This window comes from Gracilinanus agilis, chromosome 3 (genome assembly GCF_016433145.1).
Source record: "Gracilinanus agilis isolate LMUSP501 chromosome 3, AgileGrace, whole genome shotgun sequence".
NCBI lineage: Eukaryota > Metazoa > Chordata > Mammalia > Didelphimorphia > Didelphidae > Gracilinanus > Gracilinanus agilis.
In genome coordinates, this window is record NC_058132.1 from 522,208,499 (window position 1) to 522,225,079 (window position 16,581).

The 16,581-nt window shown below is 36.6% G+C and overlaps 1 protein-coding gene across 1 annotated transcript in view; it reads right to left on the minus strand.

Moving 5' to 3' along the window:
* Nucleotides 1–5,096: 5,096 nt before the first annotated feature.
* Nucleotides 5,097–16,581, minus strand: part of ITGBL1 (integrin subunit beta like 1) — a 248,268-nt gene continuing 236,783 nt past the window's right edge. The window contains exons 7-8 of the mRNA XM_044669342.1: nucleotides 6,947–7,060; nucleotides 5,097–5,795 (exon numbers count right to left, since the gene is read on the minus strand). Coding sequence (XP_044525277.1) covers nucleotides 5,704–5,795; nucleotides 6,947–7,060 — 206 coding nt within the window. The 3' untranslated portion in view covers nucleotides 5,097–5,703. The remainder of the gene's footprint in view (nucleotides 5,796–6,946; nucleotides 7,061–16,581) is intronic.

Genomic DNA, 16,581 nt, shown 5'->3' on the forward strand with positions numbered 1-16,581 from the left:
TCTGTACCTTAGCACCGGAAAACTCTATGTGGGATCAATGTCCTGGCCTTTTGATAGTACATTTGCAGAGATGGATGACGTCGTCACCATTTCCCCTGTCTGCAATGTATTTTCCTGGGTCATTCATTTGTCACTGCTTCACACTAAGCATCATAAGAGCCCTTATTTGTTGTTTAATACTTTTGGCTTGCTTAGCTGATGAATAATTTGGTATAAATTAACTGTTTATGCTTCTGAAATTTTCATAATGGATTCAGTTTTAATAAATAAAAGTTAGTATAATGTTTGAGTAGAGTATCCTGGATGATGCTAAATGGCAACTAGACAAAATGGTTCTTTTACCTGTTCTTAATCTGTTTGATTCCAATTTACACGCAGGGTGATGAGCCTCTTTGGCTTTAACTTTGGAAGGTGAAGAACATTTTGTGAAGTTCATTTTCCTGGAACACGGGTGGGGAGGGGAAAACACGATCTCCTTCAGTGCTGTGTCAAAGGGAGCACAGTGAACGATGGGATTTTGATGGGATGGGGCTCCTAAGTACCATCTTCCCCATTCCCCGCTCTCCCTCCCCTATCTCCATGAGCCATGAGCGTACCCATTGTTCTCAAGACTAAACCATACTTGCCGGGCCCTTCTTGCCCTGCAAATCCCATTGACTGGTTAAAATTATAGCTGAATTTGTAAATGAGTAGAATGTTCTGTAATTGTAACATCTTTGCTTTTTGTTTGTCTGTTTGTTTCTCTGGGTTGTCTATAAGGGTGTTTTTTCCTATGAATGGATATCTTAAAACAGTTTCTTCTAAAATATGTTTCAACATAGAGCAGAGGGGTCTTTGTCATTTGTGCTTTGGTTATTAGGCCTTTAATTTTGTGTCTGGTCTCATCCGTTGCATGGGAAGAGGATGGCAATGGTGAACTGCATGTAGTAGGCCCTGTGTATCAAGATCTGTTGGTATGTATTACTAAATTTACATACATATATGCAAAGAGTTTGTCTGCATTGTACAGTTTCTGTGTTTATTATCATTTGTTGTATACACAGATGCAACATATTGAATAAAATATTTATACAAAGGCATATTGAAAAACATCAAACAACTTTATGTAAGAAATAGAATGTGCAAAAATGACATTGCACCACCCACAAATATAGAGACATGTCATGTAAATAGGTTGGTAAACTCAATCTTCCCCTTTGCCATGCCAAAGAAAATTTTAGCTCCGTGATAATACCTCTATTGCTGTTTTTCAGGATAAGATTTCACCATTCTGTTTCCCCAAGTTTAGTTTGCTGTTATTAAGTGAAAAATGTTACTGCCGCAGTACTGTATAGTAAATCTGATGGAATCGATTTGTACTTACAGATTGTGTGTCTTGTACTTCTATGTACATAGCCATTCCTTAGGCATCAAGTTTCTACAGTTGCCCATTCCTTTGGCAAGTGTGTCTTATGGGAGCTTTGATTTCTATCGGTTTCCTATTGGACTGCTTTGCACGGTTCCCCAGCTGAGAGACTATTATCAATCACCCCTGCTTCCGTAAAGACCATCACGTAAATATTCTACCACTAGCTTTCTTTTCCAACCAGATTGCTTTTTAAACAGTTTTTGGCTGCAGTAGAAATGGGCAAAATTTGCAGAGATGTGATCCAATCAGTCCAGTTCTGTCTCAGGAGGCAGAAATGAAACGGGAGCTCTGGTCCCACTCTTCCAAATATGCCCCCATTTTGCCCTGAAACACTTGTATGAAAATTCTTTTAGGGTCTAACATCAACACAGAGCAGAGAAGAAATGGGAGTGTCAGTTTTCCGATTTGAGTTTCTCACATTTTACAAAGCTGAGGCCAGAGCTGGCCTTCACACACACACAAAAAATATATATAAGGGGAACCGAACCAGCACGGATGCACTCTTCAACCTCAGGCTAAGGATGAAAGCTCAGATGGAGTTGGGCCATATGTCCTCTGTGGTCACTTTCAACGGGAAGAGTCTATGACCCTGGCATCTCTGTTTGCTTGTTCCTGCAACCAAACAAAACACTTCCCATTCACTCTCCTTGTAGCTCCTTCCCCTTTGGAAAAGCATGCCCAGCCCAAATAGGAAATATCATTTATATGGAAATACTCATTCCATTTATCACCTAAATGACTTTTTGTCTGATAGTCCCTAGGAATTCTATAACTGCATTATGTCAACTTTAAAGCAATAAGAGAACCATCACTTTGAGAAGAATGAAAGAAGACCTCCCAAATGCACTGGTATGTATAGTCAAGTTCCCCTAAGCCTTCTTCTGATGTTTACCATTCAAGTAAAAGGCAAAACAGTTGAAATGAAAGACAAAATGAGGTTACTGTGTTTCACCATAAACACCCCCTTGAGCACTTTGTGGCAGTTGCTTAATTCATTTCTAAATCCCCAATACATAGTATTTTTCATCATGACTAATACTAGTGTTGGGATTTAATTTTTTATAAGTGTAACAAACTCTTTGTTCCACTTTGCAGTCAGAGACATACTGCTTCAAATTTCTCCCCCAAACCAACAGGAGGAGGAGGAGGAGCACCCAGTGAGGGGCATGAGCAAACAATAGTTTTAGTAAATATGCTTTAAAGAGAAACCATGTGTAGAGATAAATGTTCAACATTTTCTAGAAAAGCAAACAAAGACCAAAATTGTGGAACTTTGATTTTTAGCTGGAGTGGAGGTAGGAATAGTATTTCCTTCTGTCTTCCTACCTATTTACAACTCATGTTTCCTACAAACAGACTTGACTAGAGTATAGTTTTTTTTTTTTTCAGAAGGTAAGCACTGAAACGGAATTGGTTTTCCCCATTTAAGTCACCTTTACGTACTCATTGGCCAAAGAAGTTTTTACCTTTAATGGTAGGAATGCATCCCATCAGCATGTAGCCTCACTCTAAATTTGGCTTTGAGAAAGACATGAGGATCCTTTTCATATCCACCAGTATCCTACCTATAATTATTTGATGCACTAGCTCAAATTCCTTGAAGCCATCTCTGCCTAATCACATGCCCTCCTCTGTTACCATGATTCACTGGACTCATATATTAAGACAAACTCCCTATAGTACACCACAATGTAAGTGCTGTTGTTATGTACAAAAGGAATTGTACAATTTTCCTCTATTATTTTTATTTAGTAAACCTTTTGGTCATAAAGATGAAAAAGGTTATTAAAAATAATGGTGTTTCCTCATTCAACCACTTTTCTTAATTACATATTATCTAATGACATGAACAATTTTCAGTTTTACATTCTTTAATTTAGCTAACCCATATTGTAGCTGATAAAACCAAACAAAAAGAATACTCTTCTCCCTTGTTAAAATGTCCAGGTAAAAGATGAACTGATCTTCAAAGTTAAAATCATCTAGTCACTAGCTAGCTAGCTATATATATATATATATATATGCACATATATAATATATAATATATAGTGATATATGTATATATAAATATATGTGCATACATATACACACATGTAAAATGCATGCATAAACACATACACATGCATGTACACATGTGTGTATGCCTACATTCAACACTTGTGCAAAACACTAATATAAGTGTTTTTGATTTTGCTTTACAATGGGATAGAATGAAATATAAAGAATCACAGGCAAAACTAAGTATATTTATTACTGACAAAAAATACACTTTCCAGGAGAATTATTAACATAGGGTTCAGCGAAGAAAGTTTCATGATTATTCGAACTAGTAGTACACAAATATTATTCTCATATTTGTATTTCCCAATAAATAGAATATGGAAAAGACCTGCAATTTCACTGGCATAGAAGACTCCCTCCACCTTTACAGACTGACACCTCTTGACAATTTATAATCTTAGCTGAGTTAATTAAATGACTTACCCAGGGTCTCAGATCCAGTATACATCAGAGGAATGACTTCAACTCAGGTCTTCTTGGCTATGAGGCCAACTCTCTGTCCATTGCTTCCCCCGCTGCATCTCATTGCCACTTTCATTAAAATACCAGTTAACATATTCACTGAAGTTTGTTTAAGAGTATAACATCAAAACAGAAAAGAGAAAAAAAATGGAGGCATAAATCTTTCCTTGGATTCTGATTTCACGACCTGCCTTTTGGAAAGGAGCTATCACAGCTGACCCACACAAAGATATGGCAACAACTGACAAGGTTCTATTAAACCACCTCAGACCAACAATGGAGAACTAATGAACTAATGTATAGGATACTTTGGCATTTACAACAAATTGCAAATTTCCCCCTGTAATGATCACCAAATAACTTATTTAGGTGATTTTTTAAATAGTCCTACTTGTTCATTTTAGAGGGTTCCTAAGTTATAGGGATATTATTTCTAAAGCCCAGATTATGACTCTAAAATGTCTACAATACTCATAAGAGAATTTGCAACTTAAATGACCATCTTTCAAAACACTAAACTAATTTTCCTTAAATTGTACCAAAATTCCACAAATATAAATTACTTCACTCTACCAAATTTAAGGTCATTTAAACAGAATGTGTATAATAATATGCTCTTAAACTTTAAAAGGTTGTCAATATGTACATTAGATTTCATGATAAATAAAATATGGATGTCCTATTAATTGTGGATTTTCATAATTCAATGGGAATTCATACTGAAATTTCATCCTTGAGAAGAAATAAAAATTTTGTTCATACCATTACAAATATAAGTATTTATATTTGCCATTCCACCTGTCATTCCTTTATCAAAGCTTGAGAGGTTGATAAAACTGGATTATGATATTTCTCTGAATTACATTTTCCAATGATTCTATTTTTCCAGTAAATAAGTACTTGTCATCAAAGGCATACAATAAATCATTAAAACCACAAGGATATCTAGTCAGAGTCCTCTAAATGCCTTAACTTACTAACGTGAAGAAACTTGCATATTAAGAAAATCCATCTCCACACAAATTTGACCATTTCCAAAGCTCTTTTGAATCCTTAAAGTGCTACATAAACATTAGCGATTAATCATAAACCTCCAATTTAGCAGCATATAATTCATTTCCTTTGGTTTTTTATGATTAATGGATACATACATATTCACAAAGAATACAATCACATCATGACATTGTTTATTAAAATTTGAAATTGTACATTTTTCTTAATTGCTTTCTGCATCTTAAGGGTTTCTTCTTTTACATCAATTTTGAGTTCTGTAATGTGAAAATTAAACAAAAAACTTAATGGTTCTTTAATGTGGAAAGTGACCAATTTTTGAAAGGGATTGACTGCATTCTGTAGTCACTGTGTACACGTGCCGCAGTTCCATGTTCCATGGCATTGACTTTTCTATCATACACATGTAGAGGTTCAGACTGAGACACGATATAGCCTGTGATCGATATCTTTGCAGTTTCATAGCCGAGGTCTCTGCCTTATTTGGCTTAATGTGGTTTTCATTGTGTAAAGATGTACAGAAGTGACAACCATGGAAATTACGTAAGAAATCCCTTTCTTGTGCTGTTCCCATCACAAACTGCTTAGACTCATTTTAATGGGGACCCAGATTTTACTCAGGCATTCAGAAATAGGAAAAAAAAAAAACATACAATAGTCTGCTTGAGTAGCCCTAGTGGTGATTATATACTGTTTGCTGTGCATTTATGTGTTCTAATGGCCTAAAAAAAATGAGAAGTTGGTCCTTTGTCATGTAATTGTTAAGGATATTCTGCCCCAAGCCAGATTTCACAAGCATTTCCATTCCATCCATCCCAGCATTCACAGTTTCCACAGCTACATATTCCATTGCCTAGAACAAAATGAACAGGGGAATCATTATCATAATTGAAATGTATTACATTAAAATGTGTTGTTATAAAACGTAACAAGCCATAATAAAAACCATTCCATTGGCTCTTTAGAGATTGTCTTATTGTGTAGAGTGCTTTCCATGTGACTAAGCAGCTAAAAGAAACTGGCTCTTTGAAACAATTAATGGCATCTCTCCAGCACAGTCATCAGCCAAAGAGTAACTATTGTAATTATTCCATCAGGTTTCATACCCAGCTGGGCTTCCATTGCCATCTTTTGGTCCTCTTCTCTCAACAAAGTGGCAAGGTAAAATGCTACCACAGGATTGCCTTTAATAAGAATAGAATGTACAAATAGAATCGATTTGTACAGTCAGAGACAAACTAACACGATAGGTGGCAGAGGAGCAATGGTGAATTACACTGGACAGGAGAGTAGGTCCCACTGTAGAAAGATGCCTGGTATAGTTGTCATCAAGGGAGAAGTGGAAAGCCTGGGTATATTAGCTAGCAAATACCATTTGAAAATGCCCTCTGTGCTCCCTCCCCCATTAGAGAGCTTTTATCCTTTTGTTAGGAGAAGGTGAAGGAAGGTGGAAATGGCCCCTTTTCTCCTTGCATCTGCCATTAAGGCTCTCAAAGCTACATTCTAAAAAACGCTCACATTTCAATGCACATTGCACCATTGTCGTGATATCCTTCGTTCTCCCCCTGCTCGTCCCTATTACTCCTACTTCTGTCACTGCAACAGCAACATCTTCCTTGGTGGAAGTGATGAAAAATATGAGACACCCTGTATTCAGGGGTCAAAGCATAAGGATCTTCCGTAGAATTATTTCTATTTACCACATGTTAAAATGTTTTGAAATGCTTTCGAATATGCCTCCGATGATTCTTATCAATGATTTGCTCACAGTTTATACCTTACCATCTGTCAATCCTGTAATTTCTTTAGAAGTCAATCACACACCTTTCTGTTATGTCTCTTCCTCTCCATAATGTCGCTTCCATATCAATGGGTAAATTTAACATCTCATCTTCTAAGGAGATAGGCACTGCCTGGGATGGACTTGTTATTTAACATTTTCATCTACCAGTTTTGCAGCCTGCAGCTCAGGACAAGGGATGGGGGTGATCTGGACCTACATACCTGTGCAAATGAGGCCATCATGCTTGTCACAGTCTCTGTCGTCACATTCACAGAATTCCCCTGAAATGTACCATTCCTGGGAAGAACAGATGCATTTTCCACAGTGACAAGAGCCTGTAATCACAAAGATTATTGTTTATTCACATGGGCAAAACATGCTTTTCAGGCTCGAATAAACCAATAGACCAGTGCTAACAAACACTGGCCACCTGACCATCAAAACCGCAATTGTCTTTAGGCAGAAAATCAAGATGAAAAACTTCTTGAATCTCAAGATTCCTTAAAGGAGAACTTTAACATCACATTTGCTTCTACTAAATACTGTATTTTATCATATTATTTCAAAAAGAGTTTTCCAGTAAAGATATCCTTTTGGGGTTCCAATAAACATATTTGTCATTGAACCAAGTTAGAGCGATGCATTATGAAAATGTCAGCAAGGTTCAATTTCAGGTCCCATGGCAGGTACTTATCCATTTGCTTATCCCAAATGGATTCGTTGTGTAGAAATTGAGGTCATGAAAATTAAATCATGTTTGAAATGCCTGACAGGAGATTATAATTTAAGGAAATTCAATAATGATTTCTGAAAAGTTCTTTTCGTAGTGAAAATAATTATTCCCCAGTCAGTTTATAAACTGGGGCTTTCCTTAAAAAATGTTTCCTTAAGTCTTAACAGACACAATGGAGCTTATTATGGGATATTATACTGGATCTTTGAACAATAAAAGTCTCAAACCAGCAACTCTGAGTACTAGTAAGTCTCAGAAGTGTGCCAGAAACAGAAATCTTTAAAATGAAAGAAGGGAGAAGATGCCATGAAACAGTGACTGTTTCTCCCCACTGAGCTCTTCAACTTCTATTTATTTAAAAAAAAAAGGAAAAAAGCTCATTGCTTCCTAGAGAAGGGAAACTCTTCCTATTACTTACTGGGTTAGAAATTGTCTTTTTCTTAAAAGTGAGGAAAGTCATATTCTCGTTGTTATCATTTGAAATATACTCTTCCATTGTCAATCCAGAAAGGATCTTTTGGGATAAGGTGCCAATTCAAAAGCAGCAATCAAAAATTGCCTAATAGTGGTCAATTTAATTAACTCAATAAAACAAGCCTTTTATTTAGCATTTATTGTGTTCAAGGGACCAAGCTACTAGACTCTGGGGTAGAGAGCCAAAAATGAAAGTTGCTGTCTTCAGTAATACAAAGCACTCTTCAACAAACATTTATTCATTGCCTAAGTTTTGAAAATCCCTGCTGTAAGGTACTGGGGATAAGAAGACAAATCCAAAGACAGTCTCTGCCCTCAAGATGCTTCCTTCTGAATATCTTTACTGCACTTAGGCTTACTTTTTCTTCCAAGATTCTTATAATACTTCAGATAGACCCTTCTTTAAAGTGGTAGATGTTACTGAGAAAATAGCAATTTTTTAGATATTAATTATATCCACAGATGAATATGTCTTAGCTTTTTTACATTTGTCAAGAAGGGATTGGGAGGAAAATGGATAGACAACATTAGAAAAGACTTTGGAATCTGTCTAGTTCATCCCTGAACCAAAGCCCAAAGAGATTATTTGATTTAGCCTAAGCCAAATAGCTAATTTTGTGACTGATCTGTGAATTGAATGCAGGCCTTATGAACCCTACTTCAGTATTCCTTAAGTTTATCTTTCAGCTACAATATATATTGCCTTCAGTTGGCTATTTCAAAATGTCATGTATTATTAAACAATAGGGTTCAGAAGTTCTAAATGGCCCTAAGTATATTTTATTACGAAAACTTTGAATTTGGAATGCTATTGAAATAGTCCACGAAATTTCAACAAAGACTCATTTAAGACATGTTTGGAAACTGGGTCTTCACTGTCTCCAGCAAGCACATTCGCTCCAAAAGTGAATATCCATTTGTCTGACAAATGAAAAGCTATTTGAATGAAAAAAAAGACTGGGAAAAAGGAATTTCGTTTAAAAGAGAGAGAACCTTAAAGAGAAAGAGACAGAGACAGAGAGAGAGAGAGACAGAGACAGAGAGAGAGAGAGACAGACAGAGAGACAGACAGAGAGAGAGAGAGAGAGAGAGAGAGAGAGACAGAGAGAGAGAGAGAGAGAGACAGAGAGAGAGAGAGAGATGTATAAACAAAATTGGAGGTGGTTCACTTTTATTGGAACCTGTTCTAAATTGACAACTAGTCAGCTCCTTCTATATAGTTTTCTATAATGTTCTCTTTTATCATTGTACAGCATTTCTAAAGCATCCATATATTGCAACAGGCCAAATGTACTATCTATACAGCAACAAGAAGATATTTGGAAAAGATCAAACATGTTTGATGTTTGAAAACATAAATCAGAACATCACAATCACTCAGAAAGAAGACTAACATTTTATTTGTTGGGCAAAAGCAATGCCAACATTGCTTTCCATTTTTGCGGAAAGTAAGAAAATAGTTGTAGAACTACACAGAACCTTTACCAAGCACACCTCTTAAAAAGAAATTTCCAAATAAAATTTAAACCTCTCGTCCCCACTCCCACCAAACTACTTCCTTGCATATTAAATGTTTACCAGCCCACGGAATCCTTCCCATTGTTCCCTAGGCCATATTGCCATTGTTCTGTCAGCATTAATAAATTGAGGAAATGTCACAGTGGAAAACTCATGGATTTCAATTACATTATTATTCATCATTAGCTGATCAGCAGTATCATTCCTTTTATATTTGGCCCAGTTTTCTTACCTGTGGGCCAGTACTAATTTGCATGTCTTCCTTAAAGAAGGGCAGGGTTTCCTCAGTTATTACTAAAGTAGTTATAATAAACAGATGCTTATGGGCTTTCTTCCAGTAACAAGTTATAGACCTTTCTCCTTTCTCAACTCTTTCAAGTATAGATCTTCCTCCTCCTTCTATATCTCATTTGCCTCCTCTTTCAAGCATCTTTTTCATCTAGTGATGGAAGTATGCCATGTTTGAGTCAACAGATGAACAAATAGATTGACAGACACATTTACAAAGGAAAAAAGCAAAAATGTCAGCAAGAAACACTTTGAATTTCCTTAATTGCCACAAAACTTACTTTAGAAGCCACTATGCTGAGTCTTTTACTTTTATGGCTGAATAAAGGTAAATTCTTTGTTAAATAGCATCATTTTGATACTTTCTCAAATGACCTCTAATATAAGGAGCAAAATAGTTTTAAAAAGCCCAGTTAATTATCACAAATAGCAGCCAATTGATTTCCCAATAGTACATCCATGAATCATTTGCTTCTAAAGTCTCTTTTTCCTGTGTGACAATATATGGTCCAAGCATCTTTATCCACTTCCAAGCTATTACATTGTTAACCTCATTCATTTTCACGACTTTTGGGCAGTTCTTCCTGTTGTTAAATCCAGAATCCTTCTTGCCTAATGACATGACTTATGTCATGGCTATCTCCATGTTGTGGTTAAAAAATGTTTCCTTAAGTCTTAACAGACACAGTGGAGCTTATGGGATATTATACTAGATCTTTGAACAATAAAAGTCTCAAACCGGCAACTCTGAGTACTAATAAGTCTCAGAAGTGTGCCAGAAACAGAAATCTTTAAAAATGAAAGGAGGGAGAAGATGTCATGAAACAGTGACTGTTTCTCCCCACTGAGCTCTTAAACTTCTACTTACAAAAGCTCATTGCCTCCTAGAGGAGGGAAACTCTTCCTATTACTTACTGGGTTAGAAATTTTTAACCTATGTTAATAATAATATGATATAATATAATAGGAGACCCTAAGGCACTTTTCCTTCCAAGAGCTCCAGTTGCTTTCACAAATAATGGGGTCTGCTCCCACCTCCTACTAGAGGAGATCATAGGGGAGAAGTTGCCCATCAGCCATACTCAGGCTGCATACTTTTCAGGAAAGAGGCAACTGCTATCTTACCTGGAAGTTGAACATAACTACAGGCAGGCTGGAATTATGACAGAAGAATAATACTCATAACATCCCCTCCCTGGTTCATTCTGGCTCAGGACTAGAACACTTAGGGATGCTCACAGACTTCATGTTGGCTCCAGTCCTTTGGAAATCAAGCATATAATTTTACTGGTGTTCAAAGCATACCCTCAGAGATAAGTCAAAAGACAGCTATTCTGATTACATGGATGAGGTAATAGAAGCAAAGCAGAGATACAGTGACTTATGATTCAAAGTAAGCCTCCAGACTAGGAATTGAACCAGTTTCCACTCTTCCCCTATCTCATCTGTGCTGCCTTTCAAAGTCAAATTTCTTAGTGGTGGGTACATTCAATTCTTAGAAATTGGATTGAAGAACCTAATTGGGGACAACAGCTCTATCATGAGGCAAGGACAATTCCCACTGGACCTGCCCTATCCCTTATGTAATAGAGGTATACATTGCACTTGCTTGGGTAATTTGAAACTCAAAAAGTGCCATAAACATATCTCCCAACCAATTTGGTATGGAGAAGTAGTTTGACATCTCAAGTTTGTATCCATTCTCTCATGACAGCTTCTTTAAAGAAGGTAGGTAATGATTACTTGGAATTATGTAGAAATGATGATGGACAAAGCTTGCCTGGGTGCTCTAGGATCCAAATACAACACAGAGAAACTCAATATCAAAATCACAAAATCCCTTGTCATTGTGCTCAGATCTCTGCAAAGGTTACTGACTCCATGAAAACCAATCCAGATTGTGATATTAGGGGAGACCTGGACACTAAAATTATTTCTCTTCTCTTGGTTGTCCATGTAGACCTTTGAAGTCCAACAGCAAGGCATCATTCTTGGTTACCTACATTCGTAGAATTGGAATTCATTTTATTTTGTCATGCCTGGCAAAATGCTGCAATCTGACATCACAACAGGCGGTTCTCACTCTTGTACTAACCTTTCCATCCATTCTGAATGGTCATAGACACTGTATCCATTTAAAATTTTTTCTATGGAGTGATTTATTGTCTTGGCTACAAATTTGTAAAGAAATAAAACGCTATTTCTTCACCGTCTCCTGTTATGAGGTGTCAGCTTTGTTCAATAACAATTTTTAAAATGAACAAATGAGTACTATGTAGCCTAAGGGCATATGCTTAGCACAGTTTCCTCATCAGGATCATTTTCATGTCTTTCCTGTACCCAAAGACTGAAAACAGGATTTTTCTCTCTGTGGTAATTAGGATCGCAGTGTCCTCTGGAAAAGTTTACTGCTTAAGTAATGAATTTTTATCAAATCATGATGTGATCAACCAATTTCGAGCATATTTAACTCTTCCTTGACACCATGCTAATAATATTAATCATATGACAATAATAGAACCTCAGAGCTAAGAGAAACCACAGGATGGATTGCCACTTAGCCCAAACTCCTCAGTACAGGTTTATCTTTTCATGGTCAGCACTAGTGTCAGCAGCAATAGCTATAGCCTATAAGCCTAGACATAAAGATGAGGGTGGTGATCTATTACTGGCATTCCCACAGATTAACAGGAATCCACGGTCTCAGTCGAGATGCATTTTTCCCTAATGACAGCAGTAGACAGAGCTGATCTTTTCCTTTGCTCCTTTTGTCTTCCCTAGAGGGAAGGTATTCAAGGAAAGGTCTTAGGTTCAAAGGTAGAACAACAGAATGAGTACTAACTCTGAATTATGAGGATCTAGATTTGAATCCCATCTCTAACACTTTGTTAAACTGTGGGATCTTGGGCAAATCACTTAATCTTTTTGAGCTTCTATTTACTCATACATGAGGGCACTAGTCTGTGATCTTATGATTGAGTCCAAACTCCTCATTTTAATTGATAAAGAAATTGAATCTTGGATGGGTGAAGCAACTTGCTCACCATTACCAAAGAAGTTAATAAATAGAGCTGAGACTAATTTCCAAGAAAGAAACAAATATTTTTCAAGTGCCTACTGAGTACCAGGAACAGTTACTGAATTTAGGTCTTCATGACTCCAGTTCCAGTACTCTTTGTACTGGGCCACCATTTTGCCTCTGCAGCATATTCCCTGGCCAATTGCCTTTCCTTTTACCTACAAGCATTGAACTAAAGACCTTGGAGGCAACCTGGACCCTCTACTTTGAAAGCTTACTTCTTCCTGGCAGTATCCATAGCAGAATAGACAAACAGTAATGATCTATGGTCGTGCCTCATAAACTCAACTGCTAATACTTGGAAATGACTTTAGAGGTCATCTAGACTAACCCCCCTCATTTAATGGATGGGAATATGAGGTCCAGAGAGGTTCCAATGTTGTCCAATATTACAAGGGTACTAAGAGGTAGAGACATTTACACTTGTGTCTTCTGAATCCGAATCCAACCCATTTTATTGCACCAAGCTGCTTTGTCAGAGAAAACCTAAACAAATCATGACTGTGGTTAGTCATTTCTTAAAATTTTCCTTAATAAGTTTTGTGGGCTTTTCAACTACAAAATGGACCATAATGTGCTAGATAAGGTTCTCATGATACCTTGTTTTGAATATCTTCTTTACCATTCTGTAAAGGTGGGGCATTAAAAGGCCTGAGCAAAGGGAAGGGTTAGGTAATAGGTAGCAAAATGAAAATATTTGGGGCTGAGTAATTCAGCAGAGTTTAGAAATAGTTTATCATGCAAACAAAAAGCTTAGGATAATTCTTTCATAGGACAAACTAATAAATGACAACTCAACAGCTGAATTCGGAGAGTTATTATTTAAATACTCATTTAGTTAACCAGCTCCCCCTTTCCCTCTGCAAACAACCCATCTCATGATTCTTCAGTTGCCATATAAACAACTTGGCAGTAAAGGTCTATACACACATATGTATATATTTGTATTATATGTATATAAAAAGATATATAGATAGTTCTATGTGTGTATACACATACACAGTTGTGAATTATATATATTATATATTGCATATAGGTGTATATATACACAGTGGTGAATTATATAGTGAATTACATACATACATATATATGTAAATATATATATATATTTATATATATATATATATAGAGAGAGAGAGAGAGAGAGAGAGAGAGAGAGAAAGAAAATTCTAAATATAGGAGGTCTTTGAGTTGGTGTTAGATGACCTCATTTTCATTATATTATAAAGGAGATTCCATCTATTGATTGCACTTAATGACCTCCAAGGTTGCTTCTAAATCTGATATTCAGAGTCTAAGTTTTAGGTTAATTTTTTCCACTCCATTATGCACTCTCTGCATTAGTGATTATCCATGAGGCTTTATTTTAAGGTATCGTTAATCTTGATAGATTGGGATTGAAGAAAAAAAAAAACCAGGACCAATGCTTTATTCTCTGTGCTAAGATTATCTGTGCCATATCTTGATCTTTCATTCTTATCAACAAACAGCAGTGTTGGTAGGAAAGCCCTTTGTCAACATTATTCACTTGATTTCTATTTATTCCCCTGAAACTCAAATCTAGGTGAGCCTTTTAAATCTGTAAATATTGGCTCCAACCCAGGGAAGGCAGGATTAGGAGTTCATCATGTTTAGACCACAAGAGAGAAGAGCTCAGTTTAAGGTAATTTATTGTATCAGCTGTACATTTTCAGCATAAAAGAGGATATAGACAGAGTAAACAGTAAGACTTCATTTATTTATGCATTTATTTTTTAATTAGGCTTGTGATTACATTGATGTAGGATACTCTGGGTCAGGAAACTCCCTCTACCAAAGCAAATTATTATCTGCTCTGAAAATTTTAGTCTTAGAGAATTATTTAGGAAACTGAGAGATTTAGTGTCTCAATCAAGGCAATAGCCTGTTTGCATCAGGGATGGGACTTAAAACTAGGTCTTATTGACTCTGAGGTCAGATTCCTATCTGAAAGGTAATGATGCCTCTCAGCACGAATTTCTAAGTCTTCTTAAATTAGGTCATCATTGTGCTTCATTATTTTGTGATCAACTTAATTTGTCCATTGTAAACAGACACACTCATATGCACTGAGTAATTCCTGCTCAAAAAGTTAACTGGAAAAGTCAAGAAATGAAATTAAACATATATTAACTGGGAGATGAGAGGTAGCAAGGCCAGAAGGTTAGTTGACTTTGGAGTAAAGAAGATACATGTTCAAGTCCTGTCTCTGGCACAAATTGTGTTCCATGTGTGACTGTAAGCAAGTTGTTTAACTTCTCAGCAGCTCCCTAAACATTTCCCTAAGACTACAGGTTTAAGACAAGTTGCTGATGTACAGCAGTCAAGGGAATTTCTATACCCCAATTTTCCTGGGTGAGATCTCCAAGTTACTAAGAACTAAGTAGGGATTACCACAAATATGCTACTCAAATATGAAGTACTAATTTTTACAGAATAGAGTAAAATGAGCATCAGTAACACTAAGGAGAATTAATTTAGCCTGTTTCAAATTCAAGAAGTCCTAGAGCCATGTTGACAAACCTATGGCACATGTGCCAGAGTGGGCTCTCCTTCCCTTCTCCACCATGCCTGAGAACAGTTTTCACTTCACCTTCCCAGCAGCCCAATGGGAGCGCTTCCTCTCTCCCCTGTCTGGCAACATGATGGTGCAGTTTGGGCATCCGGTCTCTAAAAGTTTCACCATCACTGACCAATAGGATTATAAACTCAGGATCTTCATTGTCCTAATAAAATAACATCATTCTTTAGATGGGGAAGCAGAAAACTCTTCCTGACCATAGAATGTGCTTCCTGACCATAGAATGTGCTTCCTAACCATAGAAAGTACTTCCTATGAATACTGGTTTAAAAAAGCCTCTAAATAATATATAGGTATTTACCTTAAATCTGAATCTTTGAGTCAAGAGGACTCTTAGAAGTCACTTAGTCCAGCCCATACCTACAAAAGTATCCTCTCTTTAACATCCCCACCAAGGGATCAATTAGGTTCTTTTTCAAGTCTTCCATTAAGTGGGAATCTGTTCTCTCCTATATCACTTTTGGATTGCTCCTAATTTTCTTGAGGTTTTCTAGTTGTCAGCCTAAATGTGTCCCTCTGCAATGTCAACCTATTGCTCCTAATTCTTCCCCAAGGGCCCAACTAAAACATCAAATACATCTTTTCCATGACAACCCTTTAAATGTTTGAAGAGCACTATCAGCTATCTTTAAAACCTCCCTCCCACCCCCCCCCCAGTCTTCTCTTCTTAGTAACAGGGACTGGACTTGTGTCAATTGGCACCTGCTCTACAACTTCTTGTCTAAGAGATTAATTGACTTTCCCAGAGACACATATTAAGTACGTGTCATAGGTAGGTCTCAAACACAATCCTGGAGCCCTATCCTCTATCCCATCCTACTTTATCTTCTATAGGTTAAATATTTCTAATATTTTCAATTTAAGCTCATATGCTATGATTTGAAATCTCATCAGCTTAATCAGTCTCTTTCCAACTTCCCCCAATTTATGTCTTTCCTAAAATGAGACACAAAGAATTGAATACTCTAGACATGGTCACAGAATCCAAATATCAATCTTAAAAAAAAATAATCATGACTCTCCAGAAACACAGATAACCAAATGCTGAGTACATACATATACACATGTGTATTTGTGTGTGTATTTGCACATGTTTCTCCCTCTGGAATAGGATAAGATTTTCTTTTCACAGGATTCATGGCTATCTCTGCTTCCTAAATTAAAA